Source organism: Hakea prostrata, chromosome 3 (assembly GCF_041222555.1).
Source record: "Hakea prostrata isolate BN-2017 chromosome 3, UWA_Hpros_2, whole genome shotgun sequence".
Classification (NCBI taxonomy): Eukaryota; Viridiplantae; Streptophyta; class Magnoliopsida; order Proteales; family Proteaceae; genus Hakea; species Hakea prostrata.
The window spans coordinates 68,128,702-68,152,259 of NC_142602.1; the positions used below are offsets into that span (position 1 = coordinate 68,128,702).

The 23,558-nt window shown below is 39.1% G+C and overlaps 1 protein-coding gene across 2 annotated transcripts in view; it reads left to right on the forward strand.

Moving 5' to 3' along the window:
* LOC149022865 (branched-chain amino acid aminotransferase 2, chloroplastic-like) overlaps positions 1-23,558 on the forward strand; it is a 48,625-nt gene that overhangs the window by 583 nt on the left and 24,484 nt on the right. Inside the window, exons 3-6 of one of the 2 annotated variants that reach the window (XM_089150755.1) lie at positions 3,364-3,541; positions 9,825-10,001; positions 10,081-10,212; positions 11,319-11,417. In XM_089150755.1, coding sequence (XP_089006881.1) covers positions 3,364-3,541; positions 9,825-10,001; positions 10,081-10,212; positions 11,319-11,417 — 586 coding nt within the window. The remainder of the gene's footprint in view (positions 1-3,363; positions 3,542-9,824; positions 10,002-10,080; positions 10,213-11,318; positions 11,418-23,558) is intronic. The other variant, XM_089150756.1, reaches the window with a different exon arrangement.

Here is a 23,558-nt window from a genome sequence, read left to right on the forward strand (position 1 = left end):
ATCCCAAGCCCAGCCTTATATATTCTAATCTAAGTCTATTCCCGCCTTGACCCTAATTTAGGGCCAAGGATTATTGTCCTTGACCTTAAGCCCTACAGGGCCAAGCCAAGCCCATTTCTGCCTTGATTGGCCTTGGCCTTGCCTTGATTGGCCCTATCCTTTTCCTTGTTACTAATTCATTGAGATCAAGCATCAGGGACAAAATTAGGGCCATGATTAAGGCCATAATCATGGTCAAAATTAGGGTCAGGGGTCAGGGCAAAAATCAGGGATGGGTCTGGACAGGCCCGGTGGCCTAAGAGTAATCCCAGGCTCACCTTGGCCCTAACTTGCCCTTAGGGCCAAAATCTTAAGCCTAAGCCTTATTCGGGTTCAGGGAGGGCTTAGGGCGGGTCAGGGCCATTAGGGCCAAACTTGCACCCTTAGTATGCTCTATTTCCCGTCTATAGTGAGGTCCCCCCCCTTGCCGGCTTGCCCCTTGTGTTTTTAGGCATTTTCTACTGATCTAGGAGGACATCAAGTGGTGCTTATGGAAGAGAATTGTGTGATTGTTAACTGAGAACTCTGAGTAAGTAGGGATATCTTATCAAACACTGGAACTTAGGTTGGAGTTTCATTCTATTGCATTTTCGGTTATGACTCGACCGCCAAAATATCTGCAAATAACGGGCTGACCTCAGTACTTCACACAATAGGAAGAAAGACTTTGGTTGCAAAAGTAGTGTGATAGAATTCAGTTACCTTTACCCTGTTTGGGTCCAGGGTTTATATAGTCTGACCTGTGTATTTCGAAGTCATCGGATGCAATCCTCTTGCTTCTGTCTCAGTCGTCCTATCCTTGTCAAGCAGATAGACTCCTCTTGGGTTAGGGAGTTCGGATATGTGTCATTTTTTAGGACTTGTCCCAGTAGTCCATATTCTTCAGAGTAAGGGTTCTTATCCGAGCTGCTCATAAGGGTGGAAGTGGGCGCAATCTTGGCCATTAGATGTTCTCTGTGCTACTTTGGTCTGAGCCCAATTGAGATGAGGTTGGTTCCTTCATGAACCTTCTCCAATTGGATTTGTTGAGGCAAACTGGGCATAACACATTCCTTGCAACATTGGACATTTTCAACTTTGGCTAATCGGAGGTGATTGTTTCTCAAACCTACATAGACTCTATAAAGGATTTAGGCTTGCAATAAGATAGTTGAACATTCGATGATCAATGTAATAGAGAAGAGAAGTGAAGAGTATGAGAAAGATAGAAGGAGATGAGTGGAAGAAGGGAAGGGAAGAGATAAGGGAAAGAGAAGTGTAGTTGTGTGGGGAGATAGAGGGTGAACTCTTCCTACCCATATCAATTTATTAACATTGTAGCAGGAATTATGTTTATCTCCCTAGGGAGCTAAAAAGTTAAGAAAGAAAAGTACAATACATGACAATAAGAAGTGAACATTTTTTGAAGTAGTGCCTGGTGCACTCGGTCAAGTGCTCACTTCATAACGCTTGGCCAAGGGTTCATGCCTTGGAAACAAGGTAAGACTGTCTCTACATTGGACCTGTTTCATACCTTGCCAAAGATGGAGCTTTGTGCACTGGGTACACCCCTCCACACCTCCTCTCTTTTTTATGTTAAGATGCTAATTCAATTCACAAACTCCCTAACACTCTCCCTCAAGATGGAGAACAAACATCCTACCCTTGCACAAAAGGGTAGTAAACTAATTGGTCTGGCGATCCAAAAAAAAGTTTGTGGCTTAGGAGTTTTATGCCCCTGGAAGAAGGGCTCTTAGGATCAGGTTTATGGGAGAAATTACGAAAGCTTTGCATCATGAAGCTTGGATGGTGTTAAAATTGATACATGAAAGAAGGTGCTTTGTCCATGGAAGGGTATTTGGAAGAAAAAAAAAAGAAAGCAAAAGGTGTAAAAGGCCTCTCATTGTAGTTTATTAGGAATGGTACTGGGTTAATGGTGCCCAGAGATAAACCCTTTGGTGAAAACATCTGCCAGCTGATCACCTGTCTCTACAATAGGCGTGCAAATGTGTCTAGGGTCTATTTTCTCCTTTTGATGCATTTTGTGCCTTCTGAGATAAACTAATAGAGAAACATCGACGTCTAGAACCAGCACCTCTAAATAGGTCTAAATGCCACTGACAGGCCCCTGGCTTGAGTCTACACCAGGAAGAATTGACACAGGACAGTGGGCCAGCCAATGTAGGAAATTAGTTTTGCTCTCAGTTACAGGTTCAAACTGTTAATCAGTTAGTGAGGTAGTTGTTTGTGATGTATTTATCGGGGGTGGGGAGGATATCAAATTATTGTATTGGGCTATAGGCAAGGTAATTTGCAGGGTAGTGTTACTTGGTTTCTGTAACACTAAAGTCTTTAGTTGCTGTTATGCCCTGTTCTGGGCTGAACTATTGCATTCCATAATCTAATCTAAGTGAATAACAAGAGGAGACTACATTGCTGTAATTGGGTTCCTAACAACCACGAGAAGCATTTGTGCCTTCTGAGAGAAACATTTTTTGTTCTTCCCTTACTTTTATGTTTATGTCATTAATTCATCACTAATCTGGTTTGGTTTCTGTTAAGACCTCTGTGTAAGTTGGTGAGGCCTCTGTAAGGGTGCTCTTCTGACAGCCAAACACACAATTCACCAACCACACATGCACGCTGCAGCCGAATGGTATAACAGAGCTTGAAGAAGACTGTAAGGAGATTATCTAGTTTAATTCAACAACTAAAAATGCAATACAAGACGTCCCAAACCTGAATAGATTACTAGAATGCCCCTACCCGAGAGTCTTTCCTCTCTCTTGTGAGCTTAGCTTACCCCTTTCTGACTCACTTCTTGCCTACCCATTCTCCTCCCTTCCCCCTACCAGAACCAAAGCCAAATCCTGACTAACTACTTCCATATAGGCCATATCCCTGTGAAATCCCAGCACGAGTGTGGCTGCTCCCCGAAGGTTCCTGCCACCTGTCCCTGTTCCTTGTAACTGATTCTGTCCCCACATGGTCATTTGGGTTTGATCCCCTATAGCTGCTCTATCCCTACGATGTACACCACCAACATTACTGACTTATCTTCTCTCTTTTAAATTTTGTAATTGAGTGAAATTTATTTACCATTATGATTCCCTTTGAGTTCGGTGTTACTAATAGAACAACATATTAACATTGCAGGTCTTAGTTGTAAATCATCTTGCATCTAACTGATGTTGGATGTGTTATATAATTGGTGGGGTGCAAAGAAAAATGAAAATATTCTTTATTCTGTTATTCCATTGGATGAAATTAAGTAATTTCAAGTTCCACTTTTTTGTTCATCTTATACATTTTCTTATGAATATTGAAATATAATTTTGGAACCAGCAGTGAGACATTGGAGTTGGCTGATATAAATTGGGACGATCTTGGGTTTAGTCTTGTGCCGACAGATTATATGTATGTCACAAAATGCACCAAAGGTGGCAACTTTCCTGATGGTGAATTAGTGGGTTACGGGAACATTGAATTGAGCCCATCAGCTGGAATTTTAAATTATGGCCAGGTTTGTTATTTGAAGTACTGCACAGGGTTCACATATATTTTGTGGGCTGCAACACTTAAATACTTGTCATTTCCATGTAAGGGAATTTGTATCTATTGCATTCCATTATATTGTTTGCTCTTCTCTTTGTCCTTTAGGGAGTAAAAAAGTTATAAATATGGGGTCTCATTGTTTTTTAGATCTTCAATTTTGTTATACTTTCTTGTGTCTTCAGGGGATTTAGATCTTACTGTTTGTGTTGCTCTTCTTCCTTTTTATTTTTGAAGTCAGAAATAATTATATTCTGCTCTGGCATTCTTTGTTGTATTACCTGTAGTTCCTCTAGATACAGAATTTGGAAGTGCAATGGATTTGGATCAGAGTTGCAATGAATTTTATGAATTCAAATATTAAAAGTCTTATAGGGTTGAGTTTTGCTTGAATTTGGCTTGGTTTCCATCCCTCATAAACAGTCGCATTGCTAAGGAATCTTGTGTTGGGATAGCACAAGGCTTTTGTATTTGGTGAAGATGAGATGAAAGTCTCTGGTATGGATTATTTGGATCTTGCCTCACAATGTTCATGATGTAGTTAATCTATCTGGTCAGGTTTTGCTGTAGTTCTGTTGGGAGTGTTGTACTCAACAGTCTCAACGAGAATAATGGGCACAATGACTTACCCAAAGAGGAGAAAAAAAGAACGTAGTCAACTCTTTGTTTTTTTGGCAGTGAATAATATTTGTATTAATCAGAAGTGAAAAGAAAGAGGAAATCCCCTAGGGGGTGGTGGGAAAGAAACAATAGTACACACAAGGGGAAAACCCTTTACCCACGCCTGGGGGGGGGGTAGTGAGGAGAGGGAATGGAAGACCTAGTGGGAGCGTGATCATCTCATATCATGGGAGGAAACTTTGCACAGAGTTCCATTATTATTAATGGGTGGTTCCGTGACTTTTTATGGGCGCAGGCATCCCAAGTAATTCAGTCTTATGGTTCTTCATTATCTGCATATGGCCTTTTTTCCCTAGGTGCTCATTTTGTATGGGCTTTGAGTTTAGTGTTTCTCTTCAGCGGCCATGGTTATTGGCAAGAACTTATCGAATCCATTGTTTGGGCTCATAACAAATTAAAAGTAGCTCCTGCTACTCAGCCTAGAGCCTTGAGCATTGTACAAGGAGGTGCTGTAAGAGTCACTCATTACCTTCTGGATGGAATTGCCCATGTCTATTCCTTGGGGGGCTAACAAGAGTGAAGGATCCTAGGAACTTTGCTGAATACATCAAAGAAGATGAGATCAAATTCTGACAGAGGGATTGTGAGTTTAAGGTCCATTTTCTAATATGGCCCCATCCATATAGAAGATGGCTACACAAAGAGCAAGCTTCCAAATCATATCACAAAAATACTTAAGAGGAATTTATGTCATGTCCACTTAAATCCCCTATGTATTGAAGGTAGTGTGTAAGCATGTACTGCCTCTGCCCTTGGTAGGTAGTTTGCAACTCCATGGAGCTTAGAAATAAACTGGACTTTTTTATTGTCTGTTGGTGATTTTAGGATCAGCCAGGAAGGCAACTGACAACAAGGCCCGGGGGGAGCTGGGGGGGGCCCTTCCCCCCCCCCCCCCGGGGGGTAGAATGGGAAGCTAGCTTATTTATAATTAAGGGAAAGGAATATACAAGGAAAGAACATAGAATACAAACAACAACCAAACAAGACAGAAAACACTCCCCGGAGGAGAAACGAACGCACAAAGGAAGGAAACAACGGAAACAGAGGCGGGAACAAAGGAGGATAAGCGCCAACCCGAAAAAGCAAAAGGAGGACAGGCGGAAAGCAACAAGAGCCGGCCAAAACACGGGGGGAACGGACCAAAGGAGACAGAGCAAACCACAACAAGCCAAAGGACGAAAGCACACAGACCAAGAAGAACCAATAAAGGGAAGAAAGACGGGAGAAGAGAGGGAGACAGAACGGGGGGACAAAGATGAGTCAAGAGAGAAAGACAAGAGAAAAGGGAGCAGAAGACTAATACCACAGTAAGAAGGGCGGGTGAGACAAGTAGATAAGCTTCACGGGATCTCCGCACGATCTCCTCTTCTAAGTTAGCTAGAAGGGGACAACACACACCAACATCCACCGATAATAGAAGGACAACCGGGAAGGAATATAAGAGAGAATAGAAAGAACCCTAGATCTAAAAACGAGAAGCCAACTGAACCACAATCCGTGATGACAAATGACAAGACAATGAGAAGTGTGATGTTAGACTTGACTGACAAAAGGAGAGAGGGAAATGAAGATGAAGGCGAACAGAGAGGAAATATATGATAAGAAAACTGGATGTCATCGGAAAAAGGGGACCAAAGACCGAACCAGAAGAAGGCACGAGGGGAAGTGGTGACAAGAAAGAACCGGAAGTTGAAGGGGAAGGCGATAAAACAGGGGGAAACCCGAACAGAGCTAACGGGATCCATATAGTTTAACACAATACCCAGAGAGGCGGAGGAAGGAACGCTCCAGGATAGGATACCATAGCTTCCTTATCTCTATCAAGATAGGCTTGCCAACTTAGGAACAGACACGGATGAGAGAGAGGATATAAAAGCACGGAGGAGTCGGAAAAGAGTTATAAGAAACATATTAGCAGGGATGTTGAGAAAGAGACCCTTTAAGAATAGGAAGATGAAGAAGATACCCGAGAACGATGGAGCGGAGAGAGGGAACGATCCAGCGGGGATTCTCCTCGATAAGGACATTTGGAACGGTGAAAGACCCAACAGGTGTCTAAGGAGGGCTCCGGAGGTTCTCACATGGTTGAAATTGAAGGGGAGGATAGAGCGGAGGCGAAGTCTCCCCGGTGGGAAACTCTCGGGACTCTAAGTGTGTTGGTGTGTGAAAGGAAGATTAGAGTGGAAAGAACACCCCTCGGACTCTCCCCGGAGAGGTGTATAGAAGGGCAAAACCAGAAAAAGTACACCATGGATACAATGGTTTTCTTGGAGGGAGGATGATAACATGACCCTCCGAGAGCGAGAATACCCAAAATAGAGCGAGGGCGGGGAGAACTACTCGGGGGGGGGGATTGGCATAACACACGCATCCAAAACCGGGAAATAACAAAGAAGAGGCTCCGAAGAATCTCATTAGGACATTTAAAACCAAGATCCTCGGGATCCTATTCATAAGGTAGAAGCGGAGAATAGCATCACAGCGGTCAGGACATCAAGAATCATAATAGAACGGGTATCTCAAGAGATGCGATTCTTCGGCACCCCATTTGGGCAGCCGATCAACGCAACAGTCGATGTATTATGCGAGTGGAGAGATATCTTGAAATTCACCATCAATATACGGATTGTCAGCGAAGGATCTTAAGGGCATTGAAGAGTTTTAATCATATTAGAAAATCACGAAAACATGGAAAACTTCATTTTTGTTTTAAAAGATAAATCATGTAGAACGAGAGTGACAATCAATAAAAGTAACAAGTACCATGGCGTGATAGACACACGGGGGGGGACCCCACACACGATGAATTAACATAAAAGGAATATTTTTCTATATGAAGAGAAGGTAAATAAGAGAACGAGGGAAAAGAGCTCACAAAAAATCATCCTCATTACAGAAGAAACAAAGGAAATATTTTCAAGAGTTCGAGGGGGGAAGCTACGGGCAGATGAAGGTGAAAGAATGGACCCGATTAGAAGATGAGTGAGGAGTAGATCCTAATGGCTCGAGCAAATAAAGTCCATTGTTAGTTTACCAGCCAATCTCCTCGTAGGATCCGAAAGACACAATAAGATGGGAAAAATGTCACTTACAATTTAAGTCATGTGAAGGTGCTGATAGAGAGCAAGTTAGTAGAGAAAGAGGGAACAGTAAAACTGACAAAGAAGGGATGGAGAATGTTGAATGGTCCTTTTCCAGAATGGAAGAATAGGAGCCATCAGAAGAACTTATCCTTCGAAGTTGGAGAATATTGTAAGAAAAAGAGGATAAAGAATGATCGGGCTCGGATAATAACCAAGGAGGAAGCGAAGAAAGGAAGCGTAAAAGTTTTACCGAAGAGAAGGTAGGAGTTGGTGATTAGTAGAGGAAGAGGGAGAGGGGGAGAGAAGAGGGAATACGGAAGAAGTTAACCCTCCCGTGAGAGACCAACACCGGAGGGGGAAACCGGGAGAAGAGCTGATGGTCTTTTCTCAAAATCAGAGGCTTCAGGAGTTTCCAAAATTCCTTAGTATGATAGGGTTGGAGGGAAGAAAAGGGATGATTAGGGAGACGAAAGGATTTCTCCAAAATAGGAGAAAGAGAAGAGACCACACGAACAAGAGCAAAGACGCAGAGAAAGGGAGAACAAGAACACAGACACAAACCCAGAAGAAAAACACAAGCAAAGACACACGAAGGGGAAACAAAGACAACGCCAAAGAGAGAAAAAAGCCAAAGAGCAAACTTCGAGCTCAAAACGAATAACGCATATGTTAGTAGTAGCACAGGAAAAAAGAACCAAAAGAAAAAAAAGAAAGAAAAAAGAGAAGAGACCAAAACGCGGGAGAAGGGAAGGGCCAAGAAAAAAAAAAAGAGACCAAAAAAAACCCAAAAACGAAAGAGAAAAAACAAACCAAACAAAAAAAACAAAAAAAAAAAAAAAAAACAAAAAAAACCCCTTTAACCAAAAAAAAAAAACGAACAAAAAAAAAAAACACAACAAAACAAAAAACAAAAAAAAAAAACAAAAAAACCCAAAAACAACAAAAACAACGAACCCACACAAAAAACAAAGAAGACGAGAAGAAGAAAAAAAGGAGAGGCAAAAAACAAAAGGACAAAAAAAGGGTCCCCTCCCGCCAGGGGAACGAAAAAGACGGGAGGGTAAAGGGAAAATCAAAGAGGGGAATTAGGTGTAAGCCAAGAAAAACGGAAGGGTTGGGAAAAAATCGGGGGTATAGGTTGAAGAAAAAATAAGAACAATAATCGAATAGGTGATGCATGTGAAAGAAAGTGTAGTAGAATGGTATGTCCATGATCTCAAGCCTTATTTATAATTAAGTGGAAAGTAGATATAAGGAATAAATTATTTACAAACTAAAACTCTACAAACTTATTACTAAGTAACAAAGTAGTTTGAGAGGTAAATTTTGATAGCTTGGAATTTGATATTTTACTGTGGATTAGCATTAGACTGCCATAAGTAGGAGTCTTACGAGGTTTGAGATTATTATTTGAAATTTTAAGTTTGAGACTTGAATTTGATTAGTTGTTTTGAGTGTTTTTCATGGTTTTAGCGATGGTCTGATTGGTGCCAGTCAGGATTTAACTCTGACCTTCATCTGGGTTTGGGTTGTGATAGAAAAACTCCAAAAACATAAAGTTAGCAACTAACAAGAAATACAAATTTTAGCAAATTGGGTAACTAAATGATTACCAAGTATCCAATGCATACTCTACTCTCCTGAAGTATAATTATAATTAAGATTGCAATGGAATACTAAGATAATCCAAATCTTCTGTATGATCCCACGTGTTACTGCATCACTTGTCATTTGAGGGTTGGCCTCCTTGAAAAAACCCACTTGTAACGTAAGGAAGGCTGACTGTAATGTATTAAGTTCTCGACTCATTTATTTTGTTTAAAGAAGAAAAAGAATTGGCCCCAGTATGATTTTTAAATAGTCGTTTAAATGGTTAAAGGGGTCAAAGCAGTTTCTTTCATGTTATGGCATGGAAATTGTTAGAAACTGAAAATCGGGCCAGTCTATTTTTTTCTGGGTTGGATTTATTTAGTCATTTCTGGGTGTATTTCTTTTGCTTGTTTTTATTTGTAAAATTCTTATTTTTAGTGATGAAGGAGTTTTCAAAGTTTTGAGTTTCAAGATCCAAGAGTTGATTTTTTGAGGGAATTCCAGCTGGAAACTAGGAATAGCTCTATGCATATAATTTTAGTTTCTCTTTGTTTCATGTGCTTGTCGTTAGACGAGATTGGTTTTGTTGATGGAGATTCAGTTAATAAGTGGCCAGGTTTTTCGTGTCATTTCTTTTTGTCCTCATGAATGATAAAACTTTCAGCAAGTGCAACTTAGATCCTGCAGAAATGCATCTTATCTGTATAATGTTTACTGCAAGCATACCCACATTGGCGTGTTTTTATTGAAATCCTTGTAAATTGATTGTCACTTGTATTATACAAAAATGTTGATCACATTACTGTCATACGTGAAGGCAAAACTTAGTTTCTTTAGAAGTAGTACTTTATTGCTTCATTGCTATTTTGACGATATTTTTCTGTGGGGGGGGTGTTTTAGGGATTACTTGAAGGTTTGAAAGCATACAGGAAACAAGATGGTTCTATTGTACTTTTTCGTCCCATGGAGAATGCTTTAAGGATGAGGATGGGTGCAGAGAGGATGTGTATGACGTCCCCAACTGTTGAACAATTTGTAGAAGCCATTAAGCTCACAGTGTTGGCAAATAAGCGTTGGGTAATTGCTTTGTAGTTCAACATATGGTTGGCAGTAATGCTATGTTTTTAAGCTTACAAACCTCAGTGCCTCACTGCAGGTTCCTCCTCCAGGTAAAGGCTCCTTGTATATAAGACCACTACTTATGGGGAGTGGAGCTGTTCTTGGTGTGGCAGCTGCCCCTGAATACACTTTTCTGATTTATGTTTCTCCTGTTGGGAACTATTTCAAGGTTTGCTAGTTAGCTTGTGTTCTGTTACATGCAGGCATTGAACTTGATCTTATGTGTGAATATATGTCTTTCTTTTAGTTTTGGCACTCGTTTTAACTTCTTTCTATGCCTTCCTGTTTTTCTGTATATCTACCTGTATGGAATAATTGCTTTCACACTCTTTAGCGGCAGCAAGTTCTTGCTTTCCTTGTGCTGAATATGATTCTCCTTTTAGAAAATTCAAACTATAACTTGTTTTATGCTCTTTGAACATCTTATTCCTTTTCACATTTTTACTCTGGTTCATTCCTAGTTCCTTCCTACAACCCCATCCTGGTCATCATCCCATCAACCCCATTATTATCCAGTGTGGAGGTGGTGAATATGAAACCATGTACACTTTGAGAGCCAGCCAAATAGGAATTGGGACATTGGCACATTGTGACATTAGTCAGAAATTTAATTTGCTGGAGTTCTAGTCAAACCTTGTTCTGTTACTGATTCGACAAAATCTAGGTAAATCAGGTCTACTAGTAGTAGTCAAACGGGACTGGATTTGTTGCTGCCAAACAGACCCATCTCTGATCAGTCCACACCACTATCTTGAAAGGATAAGTGAACTTAATGCCTGCTGGAAGGGTAATAAACATTGTCTTTAACTAGTGTTTGCAATTGTTTGCATCTTGGCTTCCATGTCACATTATCAAACATTGCCGTATTCTCATAGTTTTCTCACCCAAATTTGTACTTTTGTAAAGCCATATGATCATGGAAGATATGTGATTGCTGGTACTGTCTAATTTGTCTTTTGGAAGATTGGTCAATAATAGCTTAAAGGTAAGAGGGTACTCTGAGCAAGCGGTGTAGGAAATCGCACCAATGAGGTTTGACAAAATGGTGTTTTACATAGGAGTCTAATGAGTCATTTCATGTGAGAAAATAGACATTGAGATGCTTGCATTCCCTGCCCTGGTAGCAGAGTGCCTTTTCCCTAAAATTCTTATCTGCTTCCTCACCCTCTTATTTCTGTTTTGTGCCCTGAACTTTTCTTAATGCATATTGTCATTCCACAGATATTTCCATCATATTACTGATCTCTGCACATTTATTTAATTGATTGATTGTAGGAGGGTCTAGCACCAATTCATTTGGTTGTTGAGAATGAATCCCATCGTGCAACTCCAGGTGGAACTGGAGGTGTAAAGACCATAGGAAACTATGCTGCAGTAAGCTATCCATCGATTATATCCTTTTAATGAGCATGCTTGACCGTCAACTATATTCGTAGTTTCTATGTTATTCATACAATATGTCTTCATTCTTGTGATGAAAGTTTTTAATAGCATTTATACATGGCAATCCTTACACACTGCATATTTTTATATGTTGCATTCGTATCATGTTAATGAAGGAACACGATCACCACCATTTGTTGTGGCTTGATCCATTCCAATGAATGGTACACCCTGTATGTCAAAGGGAGGAGATAGAAGAGTGAAGATACTGATACATGAGAAAGGTTATCTCATTGGAAGGAAAAAATTGAGTCCATTGCAACTAGTAGTGTTACTGCTTATCTTCAATGATATAATGTTTGTGTTATAAAAGAAACACCCCCAACTAACGTGTATTTACACATAAGTATTAATAAATTAAGAAACTTAGTTTTGGAGGTGAACTGAAATTAGAAACCTAGTGATATACGAGGGACTTCAAGTGATGGAGGGGATGGAAAATGGATGTTTTAACTGATTAAATTAAGTAAACTACCTGGTTTGGTTGGAGGAGTAGCAGCAACTCTATATTGGCATTTCAGCTAGATGGTCTCAGCAGCAGCAGCAATTCAGGAACAACAATAGCAAATAGTGATGAAGAGAAGATGGATATAATCCTCTCAGCAAGGCTCCTTCAGCCTAGGATTTAGCTGTTGACATCAAGATTCCCTAGACCCTAGGTGTTTAGGTCTCACACCAAGGTGCTTGTCCTTTTTGTCTCCAAACAGGACAAGAGAATAAAATACTCAAAGCATAGTTCATTAATCAATATTTATATAATCTTGTAGGGTGGGCTTTACAGCCTTCACAAATATATCAAGCTTAAATGGCTTGTTGCCTAGTGATATTGAATATAGAAGCTACACATTACTAAACTACCAGGCTTTATTATTCAGCATTACCCACAGTGGAATGTTCTGTCACTTAACAGTTAAAGAGACAGTGTAGTGTGTAGATCTGTAAAAGACAAGGTGAAAGAAAGAAGACCTTGGTCAAACACTCAATCCCAAGACCCAAAGAAAGATACAACTAAACTCTCTGCACATTCCTTTTAAATACGGCAGGAAATTGCTCTTTTGAATAAGCCTTGTTGGCAGGCATGAACAAGTTAGGTGTTGACCAGCAATATCATTGTATTTAGATATTTAGAACACCTTGAGAAGGAAAATTCAAGTTGGTGAAAGAATGAAAACAAGGTTTGATGACTTGGGATGAATCAATGGACTCCGGTATTCTGCTCTCGAAGGCATTCCCTGGTTTTGAAATACCTTGCTTTGCTTCACAGACAAGAGTGTGGACAGTATGTTTAATCGCCTCTACTAGTGTAAGTGCAGTTCTCGCTGGTCAATTATATAGAGTGGGCTTTTCTTTGTCTCGCCCATGTGTAACAGAAAATGGTGAACAACATGTAGTCTCTTCTTGGGAAGCGCAATACTCATAATGATAGGTGGGAGAATTCCAGGTAGTGAGCATTCCACATTTCCTATTGAAGGCTGAAGGGAATCATAGAATTCAAAGGCAATTGAATCTTACTAGAGAGGCAGATGCATTCAGCCGTGTGTGTAATGTTTATGATGTAGGCACATTTCCTATTGAAGGCTGAAGGGAATCATAGAATTCAAAGGCAATTGAATCTTACTAGAGAGGCAGATGCATTCAGCCGTGTGTGTTATGTTTATGATGTAGGCTCAATGGACTGACAGTTTGATGCAAAGCATCCAGCTCATCCAAGTCATCGTCCACCATCCAACAGGCCTGATCAACACTTTACTAAGAAGTATTCTTGAATGAATACCCAGCCCAAGTTCATGCCCACAATCAAACACAAGTTTAAGGCCCAACCTAAGAAATGAGTTGGCCTACAAAGGTCCAATCCTAGCCTAAATGGTAGACTTGGTCCAAGGTGGACTTTTATGATTTGTTATCATTAAACACATTTTATTTATGGGTAGTAAGTAGTCAGTTGGGGGGAGTTTATCAATAAAAAAGGGATGTTTAGCTGAAGTTAGGCTGTAGTTGAGCAAATGTTGGACTTCGTAGTAGTTTTTCGTTACTGGGTTAGCCTATGACAAAGATGGGCTTCTTTCAAGAAGCACAAAAATTTCAAGAATTACCAAAGTTTTGTTCTCTTATGAGATTGTTAAAACGAAAACCAAGAAATAGCAAACTGAAATCAAAACAAAATAAAAACACATAGAAATTTAACATGGTTCACACATCAACATGGTGTGCTACATCCACGGGGGAAGAGAAAGAACTTTTCACTATGTGGAAGAAAAAATATTTGAGATCTCACAATCAGTCCCCAAACACGGTGTTACAAGAACTCACCCAGACCCTAAATCTCTAAATCTCTCAATAATCTCGTAGACGAACATAAGGCACATATATAGATTCCAATCAGGTAAGTGGGTTGATCCATTGGGTCGGGGCGTACCATATTGAAACACCCCTCCATGGATCTAGATCAGTAATGGGCTCCGGGCTTGGGTATCATTGTAGATCTCCAAAACTAGTCATTTGGGTCACCCCTCAAACTATATCAGTGCGGGTCCATCTTCGAAGTCGGGTATAAGAATTTGGGTCGCAACATAACAAATCTCCACCTTGGCCTGAACTCACATGTAAAGTTAAATAATCTTCATCTTCTCCAATAGCCCCCTTCATGGGCTAAGTTCTAATGCAACAAACTACAATCATGTCCAAACAATGCATGAACTTGGTAGTACATAAAGGCTTTGTCAACAAATTAGTTGGATTGTTTTTAGTTCCAATCTTCAACACCTATCTCTTTGACATAATGATATCGAACATCAAAGTGCTTCATCCTCTCTTGATACATCTGATCTCTAGTCAAGTGAATAACACCCTGGCTATCACAATGGACAACAACATCTCCTAAACCATCTGAGTTCTCCAATCAACCCTTTAAACCAAATAGCTTCTTTAATTGCTTTAGTCACCATCATATATTTTGCTTAGTAGATAATGCTAACTGTAGCCTGTAAAGTATGTGTTGAAAGAAACGATTGTAGTAGAATGGCTTGTTGATCAATGATCTCAAGCCCTCTATTTATAATTAAGTGGAAAGTAGACTATTACAAGGAATTGAATTTTACATAAATACAAACTCTAATTTAACTCCTATACAAACTCTAATTTAACTCCTAATAGAATCCAACACTCCCCCTCAAGTTGAGGCATAGATATTAGTCATGCCAACTTGCCTACAATAGGGAGGAAATCTCTTTCTTTCAAACCCTTAGTGAAAACATCTGCTACTTGGTCTCCAGATCTTACAAAAGGCATGCAGATAAACCCTTGTTCCAACTTTCCTTTGACAAAAAACCTGTCAATTTCAATGTGCTTAGTTCAATCATGTTGCACCGGATTATTAGCAATACTAATAGCAGCCTTGTTGTCACAATATAACATCATAGGGTTTGGAACTTGGACTCCAATGTCTTGCAGCAAGCCTTTCAACCATAGTAGCTCACAAACTCCACGAACCATAGCTCTATATTCAGCTTCGGTACTAGATAAAGCTACCACATTCTGTTTCTTACTTCTGATTTTGATGATATGGAAAATCACAAACAGGTCCCTGAAAGTTTGTAAATTTACAAACCTAACCCTCAAACATCGTGTTTACGTTTTCTGTTTTTCTTTTTATTTTGGTTGGGCTGATCGAAACAGAAAACATAAATACAAAAGCAGTAGTCTTCACTCTTCAGGAGTCTCTTTCAGCGGAAGTTGCAGAAGCTCCGGCAGTAGAAGCAGCAATAGCAGGAGCAGTGGTAGCGGAAGTTGCAGAAGAAGCAGCGGTAACCGATTCTAATCTGCGATTCTTATCGCAAGAAGCAGCAGCAGCAGGAATTCTTGTCGCGAGAAGCACCAGGAAGCGTGGTTCTTTTTCTCTTCTTCTTCCCTTTTTTTCTTTTCTTCTCTGGTCTTCGAGGTGGAACTGAAACGATAGTGCAGCGGTGCGATGGGTTTGAAAAGGGAAATACAAATTCTGCCAAACGATGGTTGCAGAATTATGGTTTGAAGAATTGATTTCTGCGATGGTTGCAGAATTAGGTTGTAGAAGAACAAGAAAAAACTGCGAAGGGTTTTGGAGAAAAAAAGATAATCTGCTGTGGGTTTATGGGTTTGAAGAAAGAAAAAAAATAGAAAAAGATCCTAATCGAACTTAGGCTCTGATGCCATGTTGAAAGAAACGATTGTAGTAGAATGGCTTGTTGATCAATGATCTCAAGCCCTCTATTTATAATTAAGTGGAAAGTAGACTATTACAAGGAATAGAATTTTACATGAATACAAACTCTAATTTAACTCCTATACAAACTCTAATTTAACTCCTAATAGAATCCAACAGTATGTTGTGTTCGTATGGGCAAGTGCACAAGGTTGCCCAAGTAATATGGTGAAAGAAGGAATATCACTCCCACGACGATCGGATTGAGCCAATCACTTCTAAGTTCCAAAATACTTATAATTATCTAGTCGATCGAATTGCTATGAATGAATTAAGATTAAGCTACTGACTATACTAACAAAAGCATGAAACAAATCAATTAACAGAAAAACATTAGAGCTTCAATTTCACCAAACGTCATAAGTTATTGATTCAACCCCCCAGCCTTAGACAATCAATTTACTTTATTCCCTTGTCAATCAATCTAATATGTTGCATGAAACATAAGAAACCCACAAAGAATGTCGAATAAACTGCCTAACTTATTATGCATTAAATGTAATTTATCATTCTTCACCCAGGTTTAGCATACATTCTCCACTATTACATGTATGAAAACATACCATAAAATTCATAAATGTTGATCAAGCATTTAAACATTAAGAAAAAAAGTGAAGAAAGCAAAGGAGATAATTAAATTGCATGAAGGGGAAAAAATCAATAATTTAATTTATATAAGGATCCATCTACACTCTAGTAATAGAAAATTAGAACATAGAAGAAGAAGAAGAAGAAGAAGAAGAAGCAACTCCAGCAGCAGCAACTCTCCAAAGTTTGCCCAAGGCAGCAGCTTCCTCTCCAATTCGTCCTCTATTCCTCTAGCCAAAATTGTCTCTTGAAAGCTCCTCCTCCTCAATTCATTCAAAATGGTCCCCTCTTCTATAGCCTTTTAGTGTTTCCCATATTAAATAGGAAAGGAATCCTAGAACTAATCAAATTACAAATTAATTTCCTTTTAAAATTTCCTAAATAAAACCTAACTTAAAACATGGGGAAGGCTAGCTGGCATCCCCTAGTGCTGGAGTTTTTCCTTCTTTTTTTATTTTTAAAAATTTTCTTATCAAATTTCAATTTCCAAATAACAAAGTAGAAGAGAACCACATGTTTGTGGAGTCGTTGTCTCCATATGAAACCTCCATAACTGAATCTTCTATAGATGTGCCAAGAATGCCCCTGCAACTTGTTTGGTAATATTCCTCCATTGTTTCTTCCATAATTAACCTAATAAAGACCACAAAATTATTCGTCCACATTAAAATAGGATAGGAAAATATAGAATTAGCATAATTGTAGAAATTTAGAGAGGGTTTGTCTAATATGCAATTTTTTTGTAAAATGTTAATAAAATAAATATAAATCAGTGAGCCATGCTTGAAAATATAGCCAATAATTATTCAAAATAATATTAATGAAATGAACCTGTCAAAGTAGCCTTCCAACTGATCGCACAACCTTCGAAGGTAAACATATATCTTGTGAGTGACCTTCTTTTGTCAAGATCACCGGCATAATCTGAATTAATACAACCTATTAATTTGTTAACACTCCTCCCAAACTCCAAACACACATCCAGAGGCCCCCTTCAAATACCTAAGTATGCATTTCATTGCTTCCCAATGAGTTTTACTTGGATATGATAAATATTTGCTCACCACATTGACTACCTATAAAATATCAAGTCGAGTGCATACCATAGCATACATAATGATAATGGAGCCAACTGCACTAGAGTATGGCATGAGACATATAACTCACCTCTTCATCTGTCTAAGGTGATAAAGTTGTTGAAAGTTTAAAGTGAGATGCAATTGGAGTGTTAACAGGTTTTGCATCTTTCATGCAAAGATGCACCAACACCTTCTCCATGTATTTTTGTTGAGATAGCTATAGCTTCCTTGCCTCTTTATCCCTCTTGATTTCTATACCAAGTATCTTTTTTACTACCCTTAAGTCTTTTATCTCAAATTCAGTGCTTAGCTGTTGCTTTAACCAGTTAATCTCATCCATATCTCTAGTGGCAATCAACATATAATAACAAATATATGAATGGACCATCAAAAAGTCTTCTAAAGTATACACAACAATTATACTTGCACCTACTGTAACCCAAAGTAGGCATGACAGAATGGAACCTCTTATACAATATAAGAGACTGCTTCAAACCATATAGGGACCTTTTTAATAAGCAAATCTGGTCCTCATTTCCTTCTACAATAGAACCTTCAGGCTAATGTATATAAATTTGTATTTTTAGTTCACCATGCAAAAATGCAGTTTTCACATTAAGTTGCTTTAACTCCAAATTATTCATAGCAACTAAAGCAAGCAAAACACGAATGGAACTATGCTTAACAATAGGTGAAAATACATCATTAAAGTTAACACCTTGTGCTTGATTGTAGCCTTTTGCAACCAATAGTGCTTGTATCTAGCATCTTCATCATTTGTGGTGGATTCTTTCTTCTTGTAGACCCATTTGCAACCAACAATTTTCTTCTCTCTTGGCGACTTGACAAGCTCCCATGTCTAATTTTCATGAAGAAACTTATTCTCCTTATTCATAGCAAACAACCACTTTGAAGAATCAATTGAAGAAATAATGAAATAGCTTCTAAATATGTTGCAGGTTCGCTGTTATCAATTGTATATGTAACAGACAATGCATAAGCAACAATTTTAGCATACCCATATTTTTTAGATGGCCTAATGTTCCTCTTTGGCCTGTTTTTGGCAATGTCTTCCTGATATGGAGCACCTTCTTCTTTAGTAAGAGTGTGCAGCTGAACTAAAGATAATTCTGCTTTCTTTGAAGATGGATTATCCACTTCACCTTCTCCCCATAATTTTTCTGACTTTCATCTCTATGAATATGGTTTTCTTTTATAGGGTTCAACATAGTAAACTCATCAAAACTTACATCTTTGCTAATAATGAACTTATGATTATTTTGACCAAGACACCATAACCTGAATCCCTTAACTCCAGATCCATATATAAGAAATATACACTTTTTAGCCCTAGGTTCCAACTTCCCATCATTCACACGTGCATAAGTAGGACATCAAAAAAGTTTTAAATTACTGTAATTAGCAGATTTACCTGACTATACCTCAATAGTTGTGTAGGAAGACCTATTCACCAACCATGCTACTGTGTTTATTGTTTTTGCTGAAAATTCCTTCCCAAGCCCTGCATTTGATAGCATGCACCTTGCCTTTTCTAATGAGATTTTGTTCATACGCTTTACAACTCTATATTCTGCTGAGGTGTCTTCACAATTGTTGGTGTCTTGCAATTCCCTTATTCTTGTAGTACTCATTGAAGTCTCTTCACAAAATTTTTGGTTATTGTCTGTTTTCAATCTTTTAATTTGCTTCCTGGTCTACTTCTCAATCAAAATTTTTTATTACTTGATTCATTTTTTTACTTTAACATTTAGACCCAGACCTTCTTAGAATAATCATCAATAAAAGTAAATACTTGACACAGTTCCCTTTGAAGGAACCTTGGATGGGCCCCACAGATCTGAATGGATATAGTTTAGAGTTCCTTTAGTCCTGTGAATAGCAATATTGAAGCCGACTCTCTTTTGTTTCCCAAACACATAATGCTTGTAGAATTTCATCTTTCATGTACTCTGACCACACAATAGACCTCTTTTGCTCAAAACAGCCATTCCTTTTTCACTCATATGGCCTAGTCTCATAATTTTGGAGTATCTGAATTTGAAATTGATGAGCTGCTGCAACAGATCTAGTGACTGTAGTACCCTGTAAGATTTACAAATTGCCAACCTTCTTTCCTTTCATTAATAAGAGAGCACCCTTATTGACCTTCATGACTCCACCTTCAGTTGTGTGTATTTGCACCCGTTTGTGTTGAAGGTCCCTAAAATGATGAGATTTCTCTTCAACTCAGGAGTATGCCAAACATCAGTTAGAGTTTTGATAATGCCATCATACGTCCTGATTCTGATATTTCCCTTCCCAACTGTATTGCAAGGAGAATTATTCCCCTTTAACACAACTCCACTTCGAAAAGGTTCATAAGTAGAGAACCACTTATGGTGGGAACACCCATATCCAAGGGTCCATTCATCTTGTGATCTAATTTTGTCATTCAGACACCAATAGCATTTCATAATCACTCCCATCTTCAACAACACTAGCCTCTGCAGAGTTTTTTCCCCCCTTCTTTTTTCCTTCTTTTGTTGGTTAGCACCACCACTTGCTTTTTACTTGTTTTGAAGCTTGTAGCACTCAGATTTGATATGCCCCCTTTTTTTTTGTAGTAATTACATGTCAAGTTGTTATTCTTTGACTTTGACCTAGACTTCCTCTTTTCACTGTCTAAATTCCTCTTAGTAGTTCTACCCTTAACTGTCAAACCAACACCCTTAAATTTAGTTGTTGTCAATTCATCATCAATTTTTTGTTTACTCAGAAGTTTCGTTTTTACATCCATAACTGGGATGGTCTCTTTACCATAGATCATGGTGTCTTTAAAATGCTTGTATGACAGAGGCAGTGAAGGATAACAATTGCAGGGCTAAATTTTCATCCTCAATTTTAACACTTATCTTTTGCAGATCAGTAACGATAGAGTAAAAAGTAACAATGTGAGATTTGGGAGAAGAACCTTCACCCATACACAAGTATATAATTGTTGCTTTAACCTTAACATGTTAGTGAGGGATTTTCTGAGGTACAAACTTTCCAGAGCCAACCACAGTTTTTCCGCTGTCTTCTCTGAGAGAACTTCTCGCAAAACTTCATTCAATAAGCATAACTGAATCACAGTCAGGGCTCTTTCATCCATATCATTCCAATTGTCTTTAGGCATAGCCACTGGTTTCTTTGTCTTTTCAAATATGGCTTTCTTCACTCCTTGCTGAGTAAAAACTACCAACATCCAAATTTGCCATAAACTAAAGCTAATGTTTTTGTCGATTTTTTTAATATCGTATTTGTTGATGTAGAAGCCATAGATGTATAGATCGAAAACAACCAGGAGCTCTAGTACCATTTTGTTAAAACGAGCACCAAGAAATAAGGAATTGAAATAGAAATAAAACAAAAATACAGAGATTTTACGTCGTTCACTTACCAATGTGGTGTGCCATGTCCACGGGTGAAGAGGCAGAGCTTTTCACCATTTGGAAGAAGAACTATGGAGATCTCACAACCAACAACCAAGAACGACATTACAAAAACTCTCACCGAAACCCTAAATCGAATCCCCAAATCTCTCAATAATCTCATAGGCGAACATAGGTTACATATATAGACTTCAATTAGGTAGGTCATTCTATCGGGTGGGGCCATACCATACCGTGAAGGCTACGTCCCTGCACCTCCTCCATAGATCAAGATCAGTGATGGGCTCCGGGCTTGGGTTGATAACAAAAACGGATCATCGCATATCTAAAAAAAAGGGGTTATTTAGGTTGCCCATCAAAATCTGTCGGTGTGGCTCCATCTTCGAAGTCGGGTACAAGAACTCAGGTCATAACATAATAGAGACTCTTGTAGCGTTGTAGGTCTGCACCAAGGCCAACGATCCAAGACCTCAAATCAGTAAGTTATCAGGGCCAGTTACAATTACAGGAGAGGCTATAAACTGTTGGGGTCTATTGTTTTGGTTTAAAACAGGGATCACATTCAATGCTGGTTACCTCCATTAGGGTCTCCAAGTTTAGGAAATCTCTGATGGATGATTGCTGAATTATGTACTTTCAAATTCTGGACTTGGGTTAGGGTTCTTTGGATTAGGACACCACGGAATCAAGGTTTTGAATTGGTCAAAAGGGCTCTAACTGGACTTGAGTGCTCGTGGGGATGTTAGTGTAATGGGCTGGTAGTTCAGGGAAATTTTGATTGGGGAGTGGCTTGATATGAATGTGAGGTTTGTAAATATGGAGAAGGATTTTTATGGGATAGGATCCATAAAGAAGCAAAGTGGAACAAGAAGAGGGGAATGTAGATTGCTGCCTGCCCACCTTGGTGAAGAAGCCTTGTTCAATGCTGTGGGGAGGGTGGACTCTGGATGCAGGCTGAATCCACAGGTATAGAAGCACCTCAATTTGACTTCTCTAGAGACCCTTTACTCAAGCACCTGGAGATACTTTACCATGGCTGGACTATTATTTTTGAAGAGCAACAATGGAATTTGATTGAAATAGCTGAATTTAATATACTAAATTCTTAGCCAAATTGGGAATTAATTGAATTAGAAACAGTTTTAAATTAGAAGTCCTAATTGCACTCTTAGAAGTAGCTTTAATTAGAAACTAATCTATACCAAAATTATATACTAGTTAGGGCTGACTTTAGAACCTAACTAGGATTATATTTTTAAGTAACTAATTGGACCATTAAGTCCCTAACAAAGGAATTCATTCTGGAGTACAATAATATGGGCAGAGTTACCATATGTTGTGGTGAAGACCAATTTTCACCATATGAAATGTTCCGGGGCTCACTTGGGCCAAAACATGCTGAAAGATTGCATTGAGTTGGTCCATGTAGGGACGCTGGACACAAGGAAGCTGTTGCAAAAGGCAAGATTGTGTTGACTTGGAGATTCCATGTGTGGACAATGCACACAAGGAAGTTGTTGCCATAGGCAAGAGGCAGAATCTGTGAGGGGCCCCCAGGGTATGTCAATTGGGTTGTTGGGGGTGCTAACCCAAAGCAAAGGCCGGATATATGAGGAATAGTGGCCTCTAGCCTTGAGCAGCACAATGGGTAGATGACTTATGATGGTCAGGTAAGATCCTTAATGCATGCCAGCCCTGGTCGTGCATTTTCTTTCAATGGTAATGGAAAGGGAGTGGACTGAAAACCCCTTAACCCGGTTTTGATGAGGAGTGGTGACCAAAGCCCTTTTATTCTCGGTCGATGAGATGTGAGATAATGATTGGAGACCCACCCAAGAGGGGGTGGTTCCATCAACGCGTGTTCACTATAGATAGAAGACTAGCATCTTATTACATGTATCATTGTGACGGCGTATACGTTGTAACTTGCTCATGCATCTGGATGTTGTCTTTCCCCTCACGAGTTAGGTGGAACTCACCCTGTGGATACGCTTCTTTTTATATAATGGAGTAGGTCATGAGGTGCCTATTGAGTAGGAGGCATTTCCATACCGCTAATTTGCGCAAGTTTGTATACAGCTGCAGACCAAATTGGATTGCTGCAGTCTGGAGTTTCCTTTTTGCATACTTTCTATTTTTCCTTTGTTTCTATTTTGACTACTTCCTATTTCTGTTTGTTTCTGTTTTGGACAGAATTTTCTATCATAGTTCTTTCCTTTTTTGAGTGGATATAGAATAAGTCCTTAAATACCATGTTAGAAATCGGACTTCAGGAATCAAACCAGATGCTAAACTGAAGAAGAAAGCAAGGAGAAGAAGAAGAAGAAGAAGTAGAACCAGCAGGGAAGAACTGCACTCTGTAATTCTAGATTAACTTTCCAGAATTGCAGGCTCTTTATTTATGTATCTCAAATGCTTAATTACAAACTTGTGGAACATGTAATTGTGCACACTCAGAAAAGGAAACAACCATGACAGAAAAATCTGTCCAAAATAGAAACAAACAGAAATAGAAAGTACTCAAAATAGAAAGTATGCAAAAAAGAAACTCCAGACTGCAGCGATCCAATCTAGTCTGCTGCTGTATCCAAACTTGTGCAAATATTAACACGTACGATAGAGACCACCGAGCCGGTGAACTCAGGGCATGATGCCTTGTGTGCCTGTTATACTTGCTCGTATGGTACACATTGGATTCATAGAGCAGGTATACGTATAGTTGATGGAGAGATGTTAA